The sequence below is a fragment of the Magallana gigas genome, chromosome 4, assembly GCF_963853765.1.
Source record: "Magallana gigas chromosome 4, xbMagGiga1.1, whole genome shotgun sequence".
NCBI classification, from domain to species: domain Eukaryota; kingdom Metazoa; phylum Mollusca; class Bivalvia; order Ostreida; family Ostreidae; genus Magallana; species Magallana gigas.
The window spans coordinates 49,578,990-49,604,115 of NC_088856.1; the positions used below are offsets into that span (position 1 = coordinate 49,578,990).

A 25,126-nucleotide genomic window follows, 5' to 3' on the forward strand; every position below is an offset into this window, starting at 1 on the left:
ACATTTGAACAAGTACCTGGGTTCTGAGATTCACAAGTATTAAACCATGCTGTGAAAGGGGTAACGATGAACAGTATATCCATCACTTACGTAGGAAAGAACATTAATGACACGTTATAGAAACAGTTTTGATAATATCAAGGAAGAGGAAATTGTAAAGGAAAAAATTCTTTTATTTTAGAATACATTATGTGTATTACGTGTAATAAAACAGGTAAACGTACAAATACAAACTGTAATATGCAAAATAAAAAACTAAATAAACATATTTTTTTATAAACAGGTGTGAAAGTAAAATTTTAATTGTTTTTAATTGATATTCAAAGAGAAAAAGTTGATTCATTCCAAGTTTTTGCATATTCATCAAGATTAAATATGCTTTTACTGCCATCATATTCACTTATAGACACTGTTTCGTTCATCATTATATTAATTTATTATTGATTAAAAATGTGATCTTGAGAATAGTTTCCAAATTTTCAAGTAAAATTGAATATTTAGAGTTAAGTCACATGAAACAAGATTAATAAGTGGCATGGGATTAATTATAATAAACTGTAAAATTGAATATTTAGAGTTTAGTTACATGCAACATAATCATTAAGGTGGCTCTATACACCACTATTTGATGACGCAGTACGCAAAAAAGGAAATCTAGAATCATGCAATTCCGGTACTGGCTGATTTAAACTGAGGCGAATTGTATATGCACCGCTTTTTTGAAAAATTTGTTAAATGAATAGATTTAATTTGATGATTGGAAAATTCATTACTTACAAGTAATGTGGTGTGTGACACCTGCACGTTGTGTGGTATTATTTATGGAAATAAACAATAAAATCAAGTATAATTTTTTAAAGAGTTTCTTTACCATAATTAATATGTTGCACCGTTGCGCAGTGGTTTAGTGGATGCATTACAAACCTGTAGGTCATGAGTTCGATTCCCGTTGAGAACAATAAATTTGTTTAACTTTCCAAAATTTTCTAAAACGTATTTTTTGGTTGAATACTGTGAAAGAAAATTCTAAACTCATGAAAATATTTCAATTATAATATACTTTAATGCACATTAATATCGACACCTTAAGGGGATTGAAGGGTTGCTTTGAATTTCTATCAGGTTGGGATACATAAACCCTTTTAGCCTAGTCAATTTTCCCCTTTATTTATTTCACTAATTTTGTATGAAAGCTAATATATTCACTTATACGGGCCTATAATGAAATTTGTATATATTTATCATTCCAACATTATATTTAGGAAATTTTATTCATCTCAGAAATGAAAAGTCCCCAAGTTGTTTGGGCCTTGATACTTAGGAACGATAACCCTTACCTGAGGAACTTTCATACCAAATAAAATTTAAAATATTTTTTGTGTTTATTTGCAATGATTTTCATTCAATTTTTTATGTCACATTTATTAAAATACATTTTCTTATAGCATCAAGCAACTTTTTCCGATGATTTGTCAACAGAGTAAGAAAATATGAAAAATTATGTTTTGGGGAAATACTAAAAAAAATTGCAATAATAACATTTTTAAATGTTAAGAAGTGTTATATATTTTTTTATGTGTCCGAAGGAAATATCCATCATATGACAAAAAAATTCTCTCAATTTGTTGACAGCTGTCTTTTTAAAAAATATTTTACAAAAACACGAAAAAAAAATTAAAAAATTATTTAAAAACACCTATAGTATCCCTATCATCATTTTAATATATTGGATAAGTATATGTTTTGTGGTCTTCTATTGAAAATTGGAATAAACTGTGGGTGTATAGAGCCACCTTAAGTGGGATGGGGTTACTTTTACTAAAACTGATTACAATTACGCAGACTTTGGCTGTTTTTATGTTTAGTACATACAAACTGAGGTGAAGTCATAAACATTTGAATGACTATGTTGGTCGACATTTTTTGAATAAAAGCTATAAAGTTGAATGCAGAGGCTTATATCTTTCCTGCTGTTTGATGATAAAATTTTAATCTTTATGAAATCATGTAAGACCCGCTTGATTCACATGAAAGTTTTCGAAGATTGGCAAGATCTAGACACCAAAGAAGAATTGTTAATTGGTTATTGATGGGTTTTATAAATACCTCGCGGTTTGTTTCAATAGCTTTTTACGAAACTGTCAAAATCAACAAATCGGGCAAATTTCTAGGATCCTTATACATTTTTTTTGCTGTTTTGGTACATGGAATCTTCATTTTTTTTACATCACATAGGTCACATTTGGTCCAAATAAAAGTTTCATAAAAAGGAAAATATAGACATTAAGGAAAAACGTTGGAATCTCGTATGCTAAGAAATTTCAAGTCCAATATGACTGTTCATTATACAGATGACACAGACAAATATCCAGAAAATCACAAATGATAAGTCAAACTTCCTGAGGTTTCAGAGCGCTCTTTTCCATGTGTATTTTTGAAAAAATTCTAAGCTTTGAATACTTAATATATCAAAGTGTTATTAATTTTCTCAAAACAAAAACAGTTTTCAAAACACAATATTTCCCCAATTAACAACAAAAAAACACAATGCCAACACTTACATACACGGAAGTACATTTATACACATTTAGACTTATCTCCGCAATTCACTGTTAGTGTCAGACATTACCCACGCTATTGCCTCATAATTAGATACTCTGAATATTTGAATACATTTGGGAAATTAATAATGCTGTCATTCTAGATATCTTTAAGATTCTAATATAAAGATGTTGAGAATTTATTCAGTCTATGTTGAACACGTATAAAAAGAAATAAAAACAACCCAGAAATTTCTTTTCAACATTTCATATCATGTTAAGAGGGCTTGATGGTCATCGCCATTTTTAGATTCTTCTGAATTCCTTACGAGGAAGAGTTCTAGATCTAAATAAAAATATAGGAAAATACACAAAATTAATAGTTATATTGTATTGAATTTTTCTTTTCTAAATAACAGTTTATGGCTTTACCAATCATATCCTAAAATTCAGAGTAGATCTGATGGTTACTTGTTTAACCACACATCTTCCTAAACTTATAAAGTAAAAATCCTATAAATAAAAAAATGTATAAACTAAAAATGTTAAGATTTTGATGAGATATGTGTACAGGAAACAAAGTTAGTATAAAAACCTACATATTTACATTACATGGTACAGATACATGTAAGCCTGGCATTCAATTTGTCCAACGCTGATGCATGTTCAGTTCACGAGTTCAATAACTTTATTTAACCCAATAGTTAATGTAGACTTTGAACCGAATGTGTTGATTAAGTGCAAATTTCAACGTCAAGATGCATGAAATATAATGTCACAAATCTTTGTACCACGGCTCTAAAAACCATAATTTCTTCGCATTAAACCGTTTGGGAAATCATTTATAGATGGAGTTATCTTTAAGTAGGTCGTAAATTCATCAAGTTAGTCCTTAGTTAATTAAATACAACGCATTATTCTATTCTTTGAATAAATTGCACTTCAAATTGGTTACGCCAAGGGTCTGGGGTCTAAATTTATTTTTAGCTCACCTGAGCTGAAAGCTCGAGCGAGCTATTCTGATCACATTTTGACTGTCGTCTGTCTGTCTGTCCGTCTGTAAACTTTTCACATTTTCAACATCTTCTCAAGAAACAATTTCAACCGAACTTGGCACAAATCATCCTTAGGCTTAGGAGATTCAAAGTTTTGAAATTAAGGACCACGCCCTTTTGCAAAGGGACATAATTAGGAATTACTGAAAATTTTCGAAAAATTTTCAAAAATCTTCTATTTCTTTCAAACCATTTGGCCAGGAAAGCTGAAACTTTTGTGGAAGCATCCTCAGGTAGTAAAAAACATTTGCCTAGAAAAGCTGTAACTTTAGTGACAGCAACTTTAGAGAGGTAGATTCAAATTTGTTTAAATCACAATCTTTTGGAGTAGTGTTGGGCCACATTGGGGATTCAGTTGAACAAAGGAAAACGTTTTAGTTATTCACAAAAACTTAAATGTAATTATATGTGCTTTTACTTATATGCAAGCATTTTTATGTATTTTTGATTCTTAAAATGTTTTAAAATTTGGCCCCTGGACGATTATCGGGGCTCACAAGGGGTTCAGAGTTTGTTGTAGGTTTATATCCTGTATATAAACAATTGTAAGGGTCTTTTTTAGAACTGCAGTCATTATGCTGAATGTGATATGACTATAAAATCATCCTGTTAGAAAAGGGACTTGATTATAAATATAAGAATATCCAGGGGTAATAAGATTTTTTGTATAGGATCTACAATTATGATACCACATTGTCCAGATAATTTGTAATATGACTCCATGAGGCAGATTTTATCATGCCTATTGTTCCTCAGGTGAGGAATGTGGCCAGTAGGCATCTTGTTTACAAGTACAGATGTTGGACACCAGCCTGTTTGAATGAAATCCGAATTAGGATATTATATTTCGTAACGAGTTATGTGTAAATATACGGCGGCGTGGAAGGGCCAGATGAAAAAATAAAAAATTCTTATTTGTTCGGACAAATAAGTTATTTGTTCGGACGAATTACGATTTGTTCGGACGAATAAGTTATTTAATCGGACGAATTAGGATTTGTTCGGACGAATAAGTTATTTGTTCGGACGAATTAGGATTTGTTCGGACGAATTACATTTTTGTTCGGACAAATAATTTATTTGTTCGGACAAATAAGTTATTTGTTCGGATGAATTACGATTTGTTCGGACGAATTACGATTTGTTCGGACGAATAAGTTATTTGTTCGGACGAATTAGGATTTGTTCGGACGAATTACACATTTGTTCGGACAAATAATTTATTTGTTCAGACAAATAAGTTATTTGTTCTGACGAATTAGGATTTGTTCGGACGAATTACGATTTGTTCGGACGAATAAGTTATTTGTTCGGACGAATTACGATTTGTTCGGACGAATTAGATATTTGTTCGGACGAATTAGGATTTGTTCGGACGAATTAGGATGTCATAATCATGGATACATAAATGTGAAAAGTCTAATCAGTTTACATGATCATGCGCGGATCCAGAAAAATTTACCGGGGTAGTGGTGGTGGTGGTGGTGGGGGGGGGGGGGTCTGATAGATAGTTTTGTTTGTGGGGTGGGGGGGGGGCAAGGCCCCCCGACCACCCCGGCTCTAGATCCGCGTATAGATGTATGCCAACTCTAGTCAGCGCAGGTTTTTTCTTTGCTAACTATAAGTTTTATTTCGCACAATGCCAGAAGAAATGATTCCAATAGTCATAATTATATGATTTCGCAGGTGGATTTCGATTGTCGATGTTTATATTGAGAATGTAGTCATTCTCCTGTTTACTTGGGACACTGGACATACGAAATTATCTTACGCCTTAACTTTATACATATACATGTATACGATCAAAGTTAACTGATATGCTTCGTGGAATTGTAATAATCGCACAATTACTTAAGTGACTTATAAAACAAACTAGTTTTTACTTATACTTTATAATATAAAGACTACATGTATATTTAGACTACATGTATCTGCTCTGGTAATGATGTAGATGAAAGGGGGGGGGGTCAAGCCACCCCTTTCCTTCAAATGATAAATTGTTAATAATATAGACATAGGTGTTACATGTATACTATCTGACATGTATGCAATATCTGACATATTGTGCTGTCAAGCTCAATTTTCAAACTCTATCTATCTAAAGGATTGGAGTTATATTATCATGGTGCCATGGGTTTTCGATAGTCTAAAACTAATGTTAACCTTAATGGTTGTCTCATTAGTCAACTTTGAATCTATTTCATTTTTAAAATCAGACATAGCATCAAAAATCGTCGATACAAAATCAAAGTTAGTCGTCATCATATGCAGTTTTTATCTATAAATAACCTGGATGCCGCATTCGACCGATGAAAATAGGCGTCAGATGTTTACGATAGTATGATTCATAAACAAAATTTTTCAATAATAGTTAAGAAAAATGAGATACAACCTTTTGAAAATATTGTATAAAATTGTCAATTGTTTTGTAAGCTTTTATTTCACCTTAAATCGTCCAATTATTTTAATTTTCCCCATAACTTGATTCAATCAGTTATGATTATTCAATCAGTTATGATTATTGATAATGTTTTTATTTGCGCTCCTAAGATTCCAAACATAGGAAAACTTTACAAAGCCATCTGATAATTTTAACATGCAAATACGTCATCAGAGGTCTAGGACAATAAGTATTTTTATCATTAAATTCTATTTTTATTACTTTTTTGCATTATAGTTAGGATGTTGTGATATTTTGCTGACTTTATATTATAAAGTATAAGTAAAAATTAGCTTGTTTTATATGTCACGTTTAAAAGTGTGCGATTATTACAATTCCACGAAGTATATCAGTTAACTTTGATCGTATACATGTATATGTATAAAGTTAAGGCGAAAGATAATTTCGTATGTCCAGCGTCCCAAGTAAACAGGAGAATGACTATATTTTCAATATAAACATCGACAATCGAAATCCACCTGCGGAATCATATAATTATGACTATTGGAATCATTTCTTCTGGCATTGCGCGAAATAAAACTTATAGTTAGTTAAGAAAAAACCTGCGCTGCCTAGAGTTGGCATACATGTACATCTATACGCGGATCTAGAGCCGGGGTGGTCGGGGGGCCTTGCACCCCCACCCCGCAAATAAAACTATCTATCAGACCCCCCCCCCACCACCACCACCCCGGTAAATTTTTCTGGATCCGCGCATGATCATGTTAACTGATTAGACTTTTCACATTTATGTATCCATGATTATGACATCTCTCTCTCTCTCTCTCTCTCTCTCTCTCTCTCTCTCTCTCTCATACATGTACCACTATTAATAACTTATTTGTCCGAACAAATCCTAATTCGTCCGAACAAATCCTTATTCGTCCGAACAAATCCTTATTCGTCCGAACAAATAAGTTATTTGTCCGAACAAATCGTAATTCGTCCGAACAAATCCTAATTCGTCCGAACAAATAACTTATTTGTCCGAACAAATCATAATTCGTCCGAACAAATCCTAATTCGTCCGAACAAATATCTCTAATTCGTCCGAACAAATAACTTATTTGTCCGAACAAATCCTAGTTCGTCCGAACAAATAACATATTTGTCCGAACAAATAGCTAATTCGTCCGAACAAATCTTAATTCGTCCGAACAAATAATTTATTTGTCCGAACGAATCCTAATTCGTCCGAACAAATCCTAATTCGTCCGAACAAATAACTTATTCGTCCGAACAAATAGCTAATTCGTCCGAACGAATAAGATTAATTTTTTTTCTCATCTGGCCCTTCCACGCCGCCGTATAAATACGTTTGGAGAATTTTAAGATTTTAGATTAAAGATACGGGGCTTGGTTTCAAACTAAGACTTTCATTTGTTTGAATATATTTTAAATATTTCGCTGAACTATCATTTTTTCTCTTTATATGAAAGCTATAATCAAATTGCCAGTGATCCAATTTGTGTGTTGTATATAGAAAAAATAAATGAGCCGTCTCAAGGCGAAAAATAAGAGTAAGTTAAAAAATTAGAAACATGAAACTGTTAAAAATCTGTGTATATTTTAAATTAATTTTTTAGTCTTCCCTATAAGTTGTTTTTGAAAGTTTGAACTTTACAAAGACTCAAATGTGTAATAAATGCTTTGTAAATATTTATTTTATTTCTTGAAGTCAATTTAATCTGCCTCTTTTAATAATTTTAATCCCAACGGCGTCGAACGCAGTTTTTGAGAATAGATATAGATTTTTTTATTTATTCAACATGCATTAAAAATTAATGAATGGATTGAAAGGACAAATATAAATCTTTGAATTATAATGATCTGTATGATATAATTAATATGACATCTTGACCAATTACAAAGTTTACACACATTAAGAATTTTGTTTCTGCACTTCAGTAAGTATACAAAAAAATGTTCAAGAATTTTGTTTGTTTTACATATATAAACAAACCTATGCTGGAAAAAGTGGTTTCCCTTTTACAGCAGTCTGTAACCGAGTGAATGGATGACCCCACCTCTTTTTAACGAGCATATAATTTTGATCCGATCTATATATCACGCAGATGTAAAGAGGACAGGTATTTCATGTTAAGTGTAATGGTAAATTCTTGTGAAGTTAGACTTCCGTGTTCGTCCACATCTTGTGCAAAATTTACGCCATTGCGTGTTTTCTTCAAATTTTGCTTGACAGATACATGTACGAAATACGAATTAGTGGCTTTTATATAAATGAAGCCTCATTTGTAAAATATGGAGTCTACACTTTCAGATTTAGGAAATTCATTCTCACGTTCGACAAATTCTGGTCTTATAACTTGATCGGGACAAGTTTCAATCCTGTACGCTGCAGTGTATGACTTTGTGACCGCTTTCGTTTCCGAAATTGGTCAGATGATTAAAGACACACATTCGACAAGGATAAAAAAAACTATGGGCACAATATCGTTTGAAGATATTTCTCTTGCATTTCTCTTGATTATCCTTCAATCATAACATATTTCATTGGCCAGAGATGCAAAAAGAAACAGAGACCCGGATCGAGAAATCTTGTAGATAATCAAGAAAGATGATTCCTACCAACCAGTGAGCATGCGCACGGTTTGTACACATTACAACTATTTTCCATTATAATTAATATGCGTTACTTTTTTAATATTAAACTTAATGTAAGCAGGTTTTACAATTACTTACTGGTCATTACAGAAAGAAAAATATACACAGTTTACCACCACGTTTCACAAAAGAAAAAAAACTAGCTAGGACAGAAGTAAAGACAGTGTAAGTAAGGTTATATCTGTTTTGTTTTTGAATTGAGTATCCAGATAATTTTGATACAAATCTTTAAGAGTTAAGAGAAAACCGATCTGTTTTCTCTTCTTTGGATAATGAACATAAAGAGTTATCTTTCGTACAATTGCATATGCCTTAAATGCATGTTTGTCATGCATACAAACTCGGGAAGATGTGTAATGAAAAAAACCCCAAAAAATGCATCCTAAAAAATCATTAACTGCAAGAAATGGTACAATCAAATGGACGACACACAATATTAACTCAAATGTTCTGAATTGTATTCTCCCATTTTAGAAAATAGAATGATTGTCGTTAACGTTTGAAATATTAGGATTCAAACTTGATACACTTGTCATAATTCATTCATATGTAAACAAAGCTAGACTTTTGTTTTTGTTGATTGATATTGTACATAGTAAGAACATCAATTTGTTTAACAAAATAAATCATGGTAAAAGGTAGAATGTTTCAAAGTGTCAATATACATAACTTATCAAAAAAATAAAGCAGAATTTCTATTGAAACATGTGCCACTGAAACACATGTCTAACAAAAACAATACGCTTGTTTTGTTTCTGTTATATAATTTCTATTGTTCGTGTCGTTAGCCAATTTTAGTGCTTTATATATTCAGTTTACTGGCTTAGTATCTATATATTAGATCCGACACTTTAAAGATGCCTAGTGTTGTTGATTCTATTCAGTGCTTTATATATATATATATATATATATAAATATATATATATATATATATATATATATATATATATATATATATATATATATATATATATATATATATATATATATATAAAACAGCATATGAAAGAAATGCAATTTCTTGGATTTCTCGCTAAACTAATGACGTAATATTTTTAATTTATAGAGATTTAATGAAGTGTTATTGCAATTGTTATTTCAAATTCTAGCGTTTTATTCGATTGTTTAAAAAGAAATGGCGACGTTCACGTCAGAGGCGGCGTAACTGTTTTATGATGCAAATTATTAAGTTGAATGCAAGTCTTTTATGATATAACAGCTTTGAGCATAACGGAGAATATTTTGAAAAAGAATAAGAACAAAACACTTTGTATAATTTTCTGTTTGAATATCTTTAGAGAACATTTTAAGATTCTCCCCCGATTTAAGACAAACGCCATACTTTTAAGTGTATGCTATTATTTTGTTTATCACATTTTATCATGAAAGCACTTCAAACCATATTAATAAGTTATACACATTGTTATGATTACCAGCTGTTTTGTTAATTAATGCTATTGTCAGCGGATTTGTGGTTGTGTGAGCACGCGCACGAAAGGATAGAGGTTGTTTATCTAGCGATACACTGAACATCTAAGAAAACCGACGCTTAGATCTACAGTTAACGCCCAATAATTTACCAACCATCTCCTTGCCAATCAGCTAGGTATGTAAAAGATCGATTTGTTATGATTAATTGATTTTTTATTTGTATTTTTTTAATATATGTAATCAACTTAATGTGTGTAGTTGAGCATTGTTTGGACTAGTCTTTTCACTACTGGCTCTAAAAACCCCTGTCCGTATGAAAATCCCCTGTCTTCCCCTGTCACCCCCTGTGTTTTCACTGTCATTTCATGTACATCCCCAGTGTGTCCCTGTACAGAACCCCTGTATACCCTGTCACCCCCTGTGCACCCCTGTACACATCCCGTGTGTGCCACTGTAAGCCCCTGTCACCACTTGTACGCCCCTGTCATCCCCTGTAAGCCACTGTGTACCCATGTGCATGCTCCTGACATACATCACCTGCACGGTCTTTAACTGCACTCTAAAGTAAATCAAAAGTTTTTAATTAAATCGGATTTAAAAAAAAAATATATTTAGCATTCATGTTTTAGACGGTGCTTGTTTTTCTTTGCAATTCAAATAGGACAATATTATTACAAACGTGGATAAATTTGACTCAACATTGACAAAAATCAAGATGTGCGATAAAGGGCTTATTTTCTTACATGTATTTAACAAATGACCGTATTCTGTAATTTGTAATTGAAAAAAAGAAAAATAAGTAAAGGAATGCCTGAAATCTGCAATATTCTCTGCCTTGTAACCTGTCTGAGCTAAAGCGCATAATAATAACTCAGAGAGAGAGAGAGAGAGAGAGAGAGAGAGAGAGAGAGAGAGAGAGAGAGAGAGAGAGAGAGAGAGAGATATTTTTATTTCGTAAGGGGGGATTAGACCGGTCCATTGACACATTTAACTTCTATCAGTGTCCATTTTCCAGTTTAGTTGTTTAATATGCATTATTATATAGAATTGTCCTTATGTATATAGAGCAATGATACAGTAAATGAATGATTTAATGCATGTATACAAATACCGGAAACGGGGTAACATATATACACACACGCATTATCTTAAACAATGTTCCAGGTTTTTGGTTAAAATAATATTAAACATTTATTCAAATTTGATTTGATTTAAAAAATGAAAAATATAAGGGAGAAATATACAGTTTTTATTCATATCACTGTGCCAAATAATGTTCTTAATTTAAAGCTAATTCTTTTCATGTTTGAAATTCTCAGAACTGAAAAATCGAAATTTTCAATATCTTGTGTCTATCTCGACAGACTGGGAAGAAAGTCATAAGGTGTTTAAACAACATATTGCATTAGTGTGTAGCGTTACCGAGAATCCATGGCCAGACCGGAGGACGTGTGTTTATACAAGTACACGTGTGTCTGTCACCTCTCGCTACCGTGCACTGCAAATGTCAAGAAGGGCTGTATACGGTATATAGCTATTATGTAATCACTGACCGACCATTTAGATCTTAGGAAGTGTGTGTATATATACATGTACACGTGTGTCTATCATCTCGTTTTTTCTTATCACGCTACCGTGCACTGCAGTAGCTATTATATTGTCACTGACCGAGTGAAAAACATGTCAACATTCTCTCTTTTGAAAAATGTAGCTTCATTCAGTTAGTTGTTTATCATGTGTTTTCAAGTTCTTTGATCAATTGATCTGGTGTAGAATAAAACATTGATGGATTAAAAATCAAATTGACTGCTTAAGTTAATCTAAATAATTATAGAGAATTGGCTATGAAAATTAATTAGGATTACATGCTACTTATTAGGATATTAATTCCCGGGTAAACTATTAGTAGCTTTTATTTAAAATCTATGCAAACTCACTCTCTCTCTCTCTCTCTCTCTCTCTCTCTCTCTCTCTCTCTCTCTCTCTGAAGTCTTTAATTGTTTGCATGATTATTTTAGTATCAATAGATAATTAACTAAAACATGTGATTTCTAAAATTACGATTACAGTTTGTCTTGTGATTTGGCACTGTTTAGAGCAAAAATTGACGAATAGCCCACAATATAACACATATGACTTAGATAATTGAACTAAGAAAATAATGTTGAAAAAAACCAGTCAATAGTCGTACAGGGGATGTCAGGGGCATACACAGGGAAGTACAGTGGCTTACAGGGGGTGACAAGCGTACAGGGGGTGACAGGGGCTAACAGTGGCACACAGGGGATGTGTACAGGGGTGCACAGGGGTCGACAGGGTATACAGGGCTCTGTACAAGGGCACACAGGGGATGTACAGGGGGTGACAGTGCAAACACAGGGGGTGACGAGGGAAGGCAGGGGATTTTCATACGGACAGGGGTTTTTAGAGCAAGTAGTGTTTGTTGGTGAACCTTCGCTATTTTTAGAACTGAAGAATCAAGTTACAGCATATTCATTTATAATGAGCTGCTGATTAAGCAAAGACGTAGTGGCTTCAACTTTTTAATGTCATACATTGCGCTGCGAAATACAACACCGTCTTCAAAATAAACTAGATAATATTATTAAAAGTATCAAAGTACAACACTGAAATTTAAGACATGCGAAAAGCAGGACAAAGAATCCGAAACGTTCGTAAGTTTTTATCCCAGTCAATGGTATTTTGAGACCACTCTCTAATCTAAATGAAGAAATAAACCAGATCTCCCTTGTCATTTGCTGAATAAAATCTTTTAAAAAAAAACATTACTTCAAGTTTCAATATCGCTATATCAGACTTACACTCTGTCATTGTAAGGGTTGTTACACGGCTTAATAAGGCAATCGTGTGAAAAACATTTTGTTGCATGGTTTTCGGTTTCGGTTTTTTTTTGGTTGAATGATTACACTTATTAGGGTTTAATAGGTAAGGGCTGTAATAAGAAAAACAGTTGCACTGTTCTCTGGATAAAAGTTTAAGTAGTAGAAAAAATAGCAGAGTAAAAGTTTTGTTTGATGTACATTGTCGAAGTAGATGGTATGATTAGTAACACAACTCCAAAGAAAACAAAAAGAACGCCAAGAGGCGTATTGCTACCTGAGATAGGTGGGCCTGTGATATATTCTATCTTGAACCCGAATTTGTACCTAATAGTTTCTATAAAATTGGTTTTCTTAAAGTTTAACCTGAGGATAAATACACAATAAATTGTCCTAATCAATTTAATCTCGACATCCAAAAAAATCGTACAGGCATCAGTGATTTTCCACAAAAAAATTACCTGGGAATCTGCGTTAATTAGAGTGGAACCATACGACAAATAAAAGTCCTATATGTTTTATTCGGAACGCACTGCTACACGGTTAGATTTCAGGAATAGGAAGTAAATAGTTTGAATGGACATGACTTTTATACATTAATTGTGTTTCTTTTAGGCGAGTTCTTAATATGGGTGAGGAGTTTCTACAATATGCTTATAAATCAAAATGTGAATTTCAAATGGAAGTAAACGGAACAATTACTATGGATATTGAGACTGGGGTAAGGAAAATGATAGAAATGATTTTACAGCATTTAAAAATCAAATCTCCTGTTTTCGAGGTGGCTAACGTAATACCCACAGGAAGTTTTTATGAGGGAACGAAAATAGGAGCACCTGACGAGTTTGATTTTATGCTAACTTTAGCGAAGCTTTCTGGAGCCGACAAAATCTCTCTTCAGCCCGGATGCTCTGATTGGTATCCTTATATCAAATTACAACCAGGTGTTGAATTTCCCCAGAAGTATAAAATTAATAATTTTTATGAAGAAGAAAGAAAAAATAAAGACTTCCTTGGAAATCCAAGATTCGTGGCGACGGACTTTTGGAAAGAAATTGCAAATATAAATGCCTCTGTGAACGAGAACATTCCTCTAACTTATGGAACCATGTCTTTTGTACCGTGTAACGGCAAGAAACTCGAGCTTCAGTACATACAAAACTCAACCTTACCACAAAATACTGACATTCAAATAAAAGAGGAAATATCTCTAGTGGGGAGTTTAAAAATTGGAGTTGATCTCATGTTGGCAATTGACCATCCTTCCTTAGAATCAATACTGAAACTACCAGGGTTTCCAAAGAACTTTAAAGAGTTACTTTATAAACATGGATGTCACGTTATTCCAAAATCATGCCATACTGACCATATGGCCCATACAAAGTGTTGGTTTGTAACTTTTTCTTGCATGGAACGTGAGCTGATAAACAATATGAATGAGCACCACAAGAAATGTTACAAGATTCTGAAGTCACTTATCAGTAGTGATATAACCATGTCAAGAAAATGCATGAACTTGTCGTCTTATACGCTGAAGACAGCATTCTTGTTTCATGTATATGGGGAAAACGAATGTGTATATTCAAGAACATTGTCCGCATGTATTTGCGACGTGTTACACTATTTGTCCTCAAATCTGCATCATATACAGATGCCGTGCTTTTTTGCAAGAGATATGAACACTTGGGGGAATATTCTTGAAACCCCTTGGTTTCAGTGGAAGGGTGAGACGAGTTCTGGGGAGTTGGGCTATGCATTTGCAATATGTTGGATAAAATTGATGCATAAATTTGTAAATTATCTGCAGAATACCATTTCTAAACATACGCCACTATCTGACAAAGATACGAAAACCGTTCTTTCCAGATGTGACTATTTCAAAAAGGCAGTAGAAGTTGTAATGATTTATTTCGTCAAGAATCAGCTAGTTTATAAGATTGAAAAGGATCCCGGTTCTTTAGAGAGTTGCACAGATGACTTTTTTTCAAACTTCATCCAGAAACTAAAATATCATTATAACGTGGACTTATCTTTTGTAGAATAGTTAAGATCATGCAATTTCCATTGTTACACAATGTATGAAAAGTTTTTAATTTACATTAGAGCATTGTATTTCTCAACAAACATCTCAGTATCAAGCAATGTGTTAAAGGCAGGTTATGTGATGTGGTACGAAAATGCCAACAAAGCAACGTTTAGAATTGTGTATATAATTGTCTAGTTTGATATAAATCAATAAGGTCAAAATCATCAGATCAACCATAAATACGCTGTTACGTGTAGTAACTATAATAACGCTAAACTTTTTTCTAAAATACATATGTATGTACCAGTAATGCGTTAAATTGTACAAAAAGCAATTGACTGTATTTTTTACTGAGTTTGTTAACGCAGTTCTTATTGCTGAATAAAAAAAAAGGCTGAAACGATTTTCATTATCAGTACGAATTACTATAAAATGAAATTTTTTTCTTATTTTGAGTTTTTTTTGTCCCCTGAGCACTTACTATTTTATTTTTTATACGCTTTAATTTCATAGTCTTATGCAACTTTAATATTTAGTTTTTTGAACCAGTTAAAAAGCACATGATTGTGAGGCAGATGTTTTTTGTTAATTGTTTTATTAATAAATAAACATCAATGGAAACTGTTCATTTTAAAATGAAAACTTGGTTCGTTATGTGGTCAACTCCTTTGAAGCCCGAATGCCTTCTCAAAAGGTCATGACAAAACTGTCATAACAATAATATATAAATTAAAAGAATCCGAAAAAGTGAAACCAAGAGATGAAATTATTGTTATTAGAGAGAACAAAAAATATATTTATGCTATAAACCCTCATTAAGTAGCGTTGTTTATAATATTCATGTTATAAAAGGGTACTGTCAACTTATAATTACAAAATGAAATTAAATAAACCGTAAATCACAATTTACACGTACATGAAAAAATATGGGGGAGGTTGGAAGAATGTCAGAAAATAATTACATGATAGACTCAGAGAGAAAGGAAGGGTAAACATGACAACGGTATGTAGCAAATTGTGAATGGCTATAATACAGATACTGTACGGGTATAAGGGCAACAGATAATTTGTCAGACCTCGAGACACAAACGATGGCCAAGGCGCAAGACCGAGGGCAACATTTCTGTCTAAAGGTTGAACAAATCATCTGTTGCCAGAATCCTAGTCAACAACAGTTGTGCCATATCCTTCACTGCAGATGGAAGCATAATTTCAAGCCATTCATGAGGCACAACTCTTTGGCTATTTTCCTTTCGCCAAGATCGGACAAATACTTTTTTTTAGCGGTCTAACAATTTTTAAGTTCGACCGGCAGACCGGTCAACATCGAATAATTCAGACTGGTTAAATTAACATTCGTTTGTTGAACTTGTTGTTAGTGAGAGTAATGTAGAAGAATATTATAAGGGTATAGCAATAGTGCTAAGTAAAGTTGTTACAGTTCAATATTTTCCAAACGAGCTAGTATTTCAATAATATTGTGAGAATATTTCACTGTTTAAAACAAAACTGTTAGCATCAATTAATATGTCTACTAAGCTATGTTTCATAGAACAAAAATTTAAAACAATCATGTCTAATGGTTCCCAAGATGTCCCTAATTAAGATTCTGACTGCTTTCAGAAAACGTCTGTTATTATAAAATGACAAAGATTATTATACCTCATTTTTGCTTTAGTTGGTCGAATCAACAGACTATAAAATGGACAAAAAAAAGGTAAGTAATCATGATGGAAAAAAATAAATTAGAGATAATATCAAAATGAGAAAAATCATACAAATAAAACCACTTGATTGACAAAACAACAGATTTTTTTTCATTTTTTTTTAGTCTCATGTTTTGCATGTTCTATGCCTGTATAGCAGTAACTGCATTAGAGGTAATATCAAAATAAAGATAGTCTGAAAAATAAAACCACTTAATTGACAAAACAACGGATTTTCTTCATTTTTACATGACTCTCGAAGGTTTTGCATATTCTATTCTAGACCTGTATAGCAGTAGTCAAGGTCTATCCGACAGCTCATATGCTCAATGCAATTTAAGGGACACCCCTTGACTTTAATTATAATGACAGTACGTCAAAATATGTCGATTTTAAATCATTATAAAACTGTTTATATCGCCAAATGTTGGTGCCGATCTGTGTAGCGCAAGGGGTAAAGTTTCAGTCGACTGACCCGAGTTTGAATACAGTATACAGCAGGTACTCTTGGTTTTTTATGAATATCATTATCACTTTATTAGTCTGACGAGATATAGGCGCTTCTGATTGGTCGAAACATTTCATTGATAACTGCATCAAAAAAATTTTAGGCAGATTAAGTTCCCTCTACTGTTCTCAGTGGATTACATGTAGAACTATTTAAAGAACGGGAATTTCCAAAATAAATATGTAAAATTATTACTCTTTAATTGTAATCAAACAATTTCAAACTATAAAAGTATAAAAATATTGATAGTATAACGTTGAAATATAAACAATTCACATTAATTTACAAAACAGAATTTTAAGTGTCTTCTCGTGATTTCGTTTGCTTGAGGCTACGATCAACATTTACGCCGAGACTGACATTTCCTGGAATCAATATATACAAGTCACGTATTCACTGCCACGGTAGCTTTGCCATTCAAGTGTATAACGATAAGGCGTTTTAGATTATCGGCCATCGGAATTCAGAACCCCTACTTATAGCGTCGTTATAGCTTGTGCACTCCCTTGATTCTTAATATAGTCATCGCATGATTTTTTCCACTCTTTTCCAAATCAGCTGCTTTAGATTACAACTTTTATAATTATTTAACCCATCAAATCTAGCTCAGTAATTCAGCATCAGCTGAAGGCACATCCATTTTTGAATGTTCTTGCTGTTATTGTTGTGTAATCCTAAGGGCCGCTTCCATAACATTATTTAAATTTTAGATGAATGACACTCTACCTTTTAAAAAAGTTTTTTATCAAATGATAGGAAATGCATATCGCATTAAAAAAATTGCGGTCATTTTTTTTTCTCTGACACGTCGATCAAAAGAATAATTATTCATTTCCTAAATCAAAACATTTTTATAAGTTGATTATTTTCTCTCAGAAACATTCAAAACATTCCGGTCCTTTTTAAGTCAAGTCATTTTCAAGCTGAATGCATATTTTATTTCCATATCTTTAAGGAATATGTGAATTTTGGCTTTTATGCAAAACTTTTTTCAAATGGGTAGAGAACCTGAAGTGGACTATGCTAAAAACTCACATTTGACATAAGGAATTCTCTGCGAACGATATAATTCTCTTTTTATAAATAAAGTATTTTTATTGCTTTTTTCCAACTCCATTCCAATTTGTATACATATTTTCATAACACTTACCTGATCCAGAGTCATATCAGGTATCGTATATGCGTCTCGTTTGAACTGATGATCCGCGTCTGGCAAATTGCATATGATCCGACCCTTTGGATCATGTTTAGTTACAGTGTATGATTATAAACAAAATCATTTAATACCCACCTCATTTTTAGCGAAAACTAGCATATCTCTTTTTGGAAGCAATAAATTACGTTTATTTAATTAACAAAAAAACATTTTTAAAGAAACACTTTTTAAAACAAATGTGATTAATTGTGTTATACGGAATCAGTTTCTAATCTAGAAAGTGTTGTAAAGGATGTAGAAAATGTAAGAGCGGTGATCTGGAAAATCAAATCATACTCTGTAAAAATCTAACATTGCTAAAAACATCTGTTATAATTTCTAGGATGATGTGCTGGATATTTATTTTTCAAGTGATTTTCAAAATGATCAAATTATCCTTTATCTCTAAAAAAAAAATTCGTTTTGGTGTAAGTCTTAAGCCTTTCAATGATATTTGATATAAACCAATGTATCTGAATAGACTAAGATTTCTTTTTTTTTCAACTTTATATAATTTAGAAAAAAACAAGTATACACGTATATAGCCTACTTTCTTTAGCTTTGTATTTCACGAGTTGCTGGCCTTTTCATTATTATAGATATTGCCCGTGATACATGTAAGTACAATCAAACAAAGGACTACATGTATATACACTGATGAATGATTAAGAAAGAAACAATCGATTATCACACCGAAACTAATGAAAGCGTGATAACACAAATTTATGAATGATGAAACTAATTACTAATGAATAGGAAACAAATACAAACAACAAAGATCAAATTGTCATATGGCATCATATGGTACTTCAAACACGTGAATTATTAGTATAAACATAAAATGAATCTTTTTCATCAAATCTGTTCATATGTCATTTGATTAAGGGAGGATTTGAAATATTTTGGCCCCTGCTTTGTTTATTTTAACATCCATAAAACCGGATCTTGAATAAGAAAAAAAGATAGTCTTCCTGAATCCAACGGATAACCATCGACAAGATTTTTATCTCTGCGACCTGAACAAAAAGTGAAAACTTCAGCTGAGTTGAATTTATATCAACCCGGAAGAATAAAGTTTTTTGAATAAAACAAGAAGAAGGAACGAAGCAGACAAAACATACTAAGGTAAAATTCAGAAAATTTATTCAATTAACTGAATTTATTGATATAAGGTTTCCTCCTAAATTTCACAATGTATTGATCATGTTTCAACTTTTTCTTCGAAAAAATGAATATTATTCTTTTTGTCTCTTCTATATTTCTTATTCCACGTAAGAAATTTTCTCATCTTTATTTTCTCTCTCTCTCTCTCTCTCTCTCTCTCTCTCTCTCTCTCTCTCTCTCTCTCTCTCATAAATAAGTATAAGGTATTTTAGAATCAATCAAGTTTTAAAGACAAAAGTTACAAAGGTAATGCACAAGAGCATGCATTCCAATATAACTTGGTTTTTTGAACTCTGATAACGTTACCTGCAATAAGAATTAAACATCCCTCTAAACATACCTGCCTTCTCCGAGGTATGCACAGGTATTCAAATCTAGCGATACACGAAAACGGCCGTGTCCTATATTACATTTCTTTTCACTGCTATAAATTTATATTGTTGAATTACGCAATCAATATTTGTTGGTTTATATACATCGACAATTTAAATTTATAGATGCATTTTGATGAGAGAGTTGTTAAAAGTAAGAAAAAAAAGTAAATATCGGCCGATTTTAGAATGTGCTTTAAAACGTGTATCTAAGATTACAATAGTTAAAGTTGAAATATTCATTCAACATACATGCAATAGTAATACCATATATGATTGGTATTTATATGACATGTAAAACATAAAAATTATTTCATGTATGGTATATAGATGCGTATATTATGTATAACAGGTTACATAAAACGTTATGTTATAATTATCCATGGCTTAAATAACGTGCTATATTTATTCGATACGTAGGCAAACATTTACAAGTACTAAACTGGTGAAAAACAACAGGAAAGAGACTTCTAGAAGCATTTATCTTATTACTATGTTTCACGTAGCTATACAAGTAGGTGTAATAGAAAAACGCGAAATCAACCGGAAAATTACATAATAAAAATGTCATTATCATTGCTGTTCTACAATTCCCATTTCCCATTAGTATTCACCCATTTAGACTTCATATGTAGATAGTTATACATATTACTATTTTGGCAAAATGATCACCAATCCTATGACCTTACACTTACTGTGAGGTCATCAACTATGACCTTATTGTGAGGTCATCAACTATATATGACATCATTCCGTTTAACGAAGCCCATATTGAAATACAGGCTTCGTTTAGCCAACTCTTTTTTGTCTACAATTCTTTCTCTTTGCGGATTTCTTTCCTCAACATCTAATAGTATACGTGTATGATGTAATGAATGTTTGTCTATTTTCAGCTCTTGTGATAATGGAAGTTACATGTACCAAGAAAATCATCATATTGTCAGTTTTAGGTAAACAATGTAAAACTATATAAACCTTTTATGCATATTCTTTTCAACATTTATAAACAAAAGTAATAAAAATGATTATTTAATGTATGTATGTTCCGACCTTGTTTTAAAGTACATCATTCTAATAAACATTTTTTAAAAAATGATTTCGAAGTATATCTATGTCAACTGTTTTCAAGATTTTTGATAACTGTAAAATTATTTACAAACAAACAAAGAGATATTCAAATTTTATTGAACGCTATTTTTAAAAGACAATGTTTAATAAGAAAATCATAATTAAAATGTAGTCAGGTATCACATTAACATTGTGTTAATATAAGATAAAATTAAGAAAAGAAAAACAGTGTGTGAATATTTCTGGGAACATGAAATCCAGAGTATATTCTGGCTTCAAGAAAATACTGATTTTACCCTTATTTATTTTAGTTTCTCTGATAACATCGTCTCCTAGTGAAACCACATCATCGGCAATGTCACCACTGGACAATAAAGCTGCGACAAACGACATAGATATTTCAACAACACGTACAAGAAAATACCAAGAAATAACGGCAATGCACGAGGCCGGCGAAATTTCAACAAATACACCACTCACAAGACGAGATGGTTTAACATTTCACTCCACTGTTGTTTCAGGGGCGACCAAAACCATACCTGATATTGATATAACAAAAGAAAATAACACTTCGTCACAAATTCTCACATCTATGACAGCTCATGATCAAGCAATGAGTGATTCTACACCAATAACTAATGAAGAGGATAAAGAATCAGCCAGTGGAGAAATGTCTTCTTTAAAAAGTTCTGACCAACCTATGTTCAAAGAATCTTTCACAGAACAACCGACTGAGTTATCATCTATATCAACAATATTTATATTAAATGAAAATACAAGTGCCTCAGATAGTACTAATCAATCGCAAACAACGTCTTCATCGCTTATTGATTATACAGCGGCAATCGCAGACGACAATGAACTATTTAGTACTAAAAAACCAACAATTTCTGTAAATACAGAAACAACGACTACTTATCAAACACAATCATCATCAACAACATTATCAACAACATCAAGAACAACTACTCCAGCAATAAAAATAACAACTATACCACTCACAACAACAACTACGACACCGATAACTTTGACAACACCAAGTAGTACAGCAACACCAATAACTTCGGCAACACCAAGTACTACGACAACACCGATAACTTCAACAACACCGAGTACTACGACAACACCGATAACTTCGGCAACACCAAGTACTACGACAACACCGATAACTTCGGCAACACCGAGTACTACGACAACACCTATAACTTCAACAACACCAAGTACTACGACAACACTAATAACTTCAACAACACCGATAACTGCAACAGCGACCAATGCAACAACAACCCAGACAACTATAACAACACCACGTGCTACAACAACCCTAAGAACTACGACACCATTAAGTACTACAACAACACCAAAAACTACAACAACTCTAAATACAATAACAACACCAAGAACTACAACAACACTAAGTACAACAACAACAAAAATACGTCCAACACCACTACGAACACCAACAACGTCATCGTCAACAAGAACAAATCCTACACATATGACGTCACGAAGCACTTCGGCCTTGATAACACCTAATCACTATCTGAATGAAATAAATCATCTTAATTCAAATGTATCAGGTAAGTTTTCATAGAACTATTCATGAGAGTGTTTTTCAATGTTGAAATACACATGCTTCTCTTTGTCCTATTGTGTTACTGATATCGTTTTTATAACAAAATTAACATTTCGGTATTTTTGCTTTTTTAGACTTGGAGGAAGAGGTCTCTTCCTTGACAGCAGCAGTTGTCGTTTTAAGTCTGTTTTTAGTGACCATTTTGATATTGTGTGCTGTTTATTTCATACGTCGAAGGTCTGTATTAAAACATTCCTCTAAATTTTTAAATCATTGAATACTCATGAGTTTTAGCGGAAAATATATCAAGAATGTATTTGCTATTTCTATCTCATATCATTTCAAGTTTTGTTGTTTTATGTTTTGAAAGACTGACTATTTTTTAACCACTTTAATTAACTTATATGATTTGCTTCTTACCAAACAAACCTCATGATCAACAGCATATCTTGCAAACGATAAGGTGGTCAAGTGTGTTAATACAGTGAGTAACGTTTGAGGTCTCTTTCACTCTTTTTATTTTTCTTTGAAAGACTACGTCCGGCAAAATCGCCATTTGATGACATAAATATGAAGGAAATTGACGTTGAAAAACGAGAAAATGAGGTTAGTTGTCAGATATTTAAAATAACGCACCTGAATTAAACACCAAAATAAAAGAACACAGTATTGTTAATTATATTTTTAATCTTCAGAGGCGGGGTCCTTTCTTCGGAAATACAGACAACATATTCAGGGTGAGCACAGCCACTCTCGGAGAAAATGACCATACTCCTGTGCCTGCGAAAACTTTCAAACCCGCCGGCAACACGGGATACTCCGAGAGGACTAGTGCTAGCATAACAATAGACGGGAATATAGAAGATAGATCTGTGTTGTGAAATCATGTGTAAAAATCTTCAAAAATGTAAAATCTTCCGCTTAAAAGGAGTGTCATTTTGTTTACGAAATGACTGACATTTATTTAGAAGGCTGGATCGTCAACAGTTAACCCATTCCATCATTTTGTAATTCATTTAACGAATCACAATTGGCATCTTGGCACTATGTTATTGATTCATTACCCATATATTTCGTCCTCATACATAGAAGATAGATCTGTGTTGTGATGATAAAATCAAACTTAAAGAGAGTGAAGTCTTCAGTTTAACATTTACGAACTGCTTGAAAATTATCGAAGGGGCATGGTCACGATTTTGGTTTATTTTAATTTTCTGTTTATATTATTAATTGCTTTAAGAATGCATTTCTAATGGTCAGATAAAATCTGAGAGTCAGTGGTAGAGTTAAAAGAAAGGTACAGGGCCAACAACTCTTTGTCATGTAAACAAGGCCAGTACCCCGTTTTTGTTTACATAGGATCTATACACCAATAAAAATATTTTTCAAGCTGATTCCTATCCTCTAATTCGTTTTAAGCCCAAAAAGCAGTTTTCTAACGTTAAACACATTTATTTTAGATCTAAAACTGGAATTTTCACTACTTTAACATTCAAAATGTAAACAAAGGCGTTGTCGACATAGCAAAAAATCGTATGCTCTGTGACTTGCTTATAACTGAACGAATCACACTTAAAATTTGGTTTTCTGTTAAAACAGCCTTACTGAAGCATTGTAATCCTTAAAATGGGTAAAACAATTTTGACCAAAGTTGTGACCATGTTCTTTAAAGAAGGCTGCATTCAATTTTCTATACAATCATATTATATTTCATCTAACAATTCAGCATTGATTCATGCATCTTGACACTCTGTTAATGGTTCATTATTCATATAAATCCAACTCATATCTTGTTTAAGTCATAACCCTTCAGATTTAGTAAAATGAAAACCTGTTAAAAGGCTACAAACAGTTAACTTGTGTAGAGTTTAGTGGCTGCCATATCATCTGTATGTTAATTTGTTAAAATGTACTTTACATGGATTTCCATATAAAAATTTTATTGGTCACGTATTCACATCCTTGTTACAAAACACGCGGTTTTATCATAATTGACTGTAAAATATTATGTAAGTAGTTTTCTTATCAGTTTAAGATTGTTTATGTCGATGTGTTTATATTTTTAAAACCTTTTTAAGAATGAGATATTTTCTTTACTTCCTGACTTTTACAGTTTTAATACTGATAAAAACAAGTTGACTATCAAGACATTTATATTCCCTATAAGGGTTACGAACCTAATTCACTTCGCGCATAAATATTGCAAATCAAAATGAGGGATAGTTACGAACATCAAATCTCAATATCTAGTCACAATTATTTTATGAAAATATTTATGCACCTCGCTTGGAAGAAGAGTGTGTCCTAAAATGTACATTCATTGAGATGAACTATTTCAACACTGAAGAAGGCGGAGCGGTCAACAAAAATCCATTAGATCTGCCTTAAAATTCTAAATAATTATTTTAAAAGTTTTGGCCATAAACGTTGTATTGAAGAAGAAAAAATCCAGATGTTTTATAAGTTATATAACATTTAAATACTATTAAAACTCTTCGTCGAAAGGACAATGACAACGTCGTCTATAATGGCCACGATCATGTGTTTCTTTTTAGTAAAGATAAGAAAGGTGAAATATGAT

General features: G+C 32.4%; 1 protein-coding gene and 1 long non-coding RNA gene across 2 annotated transcripts; both read left to right on the forward strand.

Annotated features, from left to right (window-relative positions):
- Positions 1-9,750: 9,750 nt before the first annotated feature.
- Positions 9,751-15,357, forward strand: LOC105330491 (uncharacterized). Its single transcript, XR_010713335.1, has 2 exons — positions 9,751-10,266; positions 13,547-15,357. It is a non-coding gene; the product is annotated as an uncharacterized lncRNA (long non-coding RNA).
- A 3,857-nt stretch (positions 15,358-19,214) lies between these two features.
- Positions 19,215-24,628, forward strand: LOC105330481 (hepatitis A virus cellular receptor 1). The gene is made up of 6 exons (XM_066082725.1): positions 19,215-19,491; positions 20,795-20,851; positions 21,281-22,549; positions 22,680-22,782; positions 23,079-23,151; positions 23,241-24,628. Exons 2-6 carry the CDS (start codon positions 20,806-20,808, stop codon positions 23,424-23,426), a joined length of 1,677 nt encoding a protein of 558 aa, XP_065938797.1. The 5' UTR covers positions 19,215-19,491; positions 20,795-20,805; the 3' UTR covers positions 23,427-24,628.
- Positions 24,629-25,126: the final 498 nt, after the last annotated feature.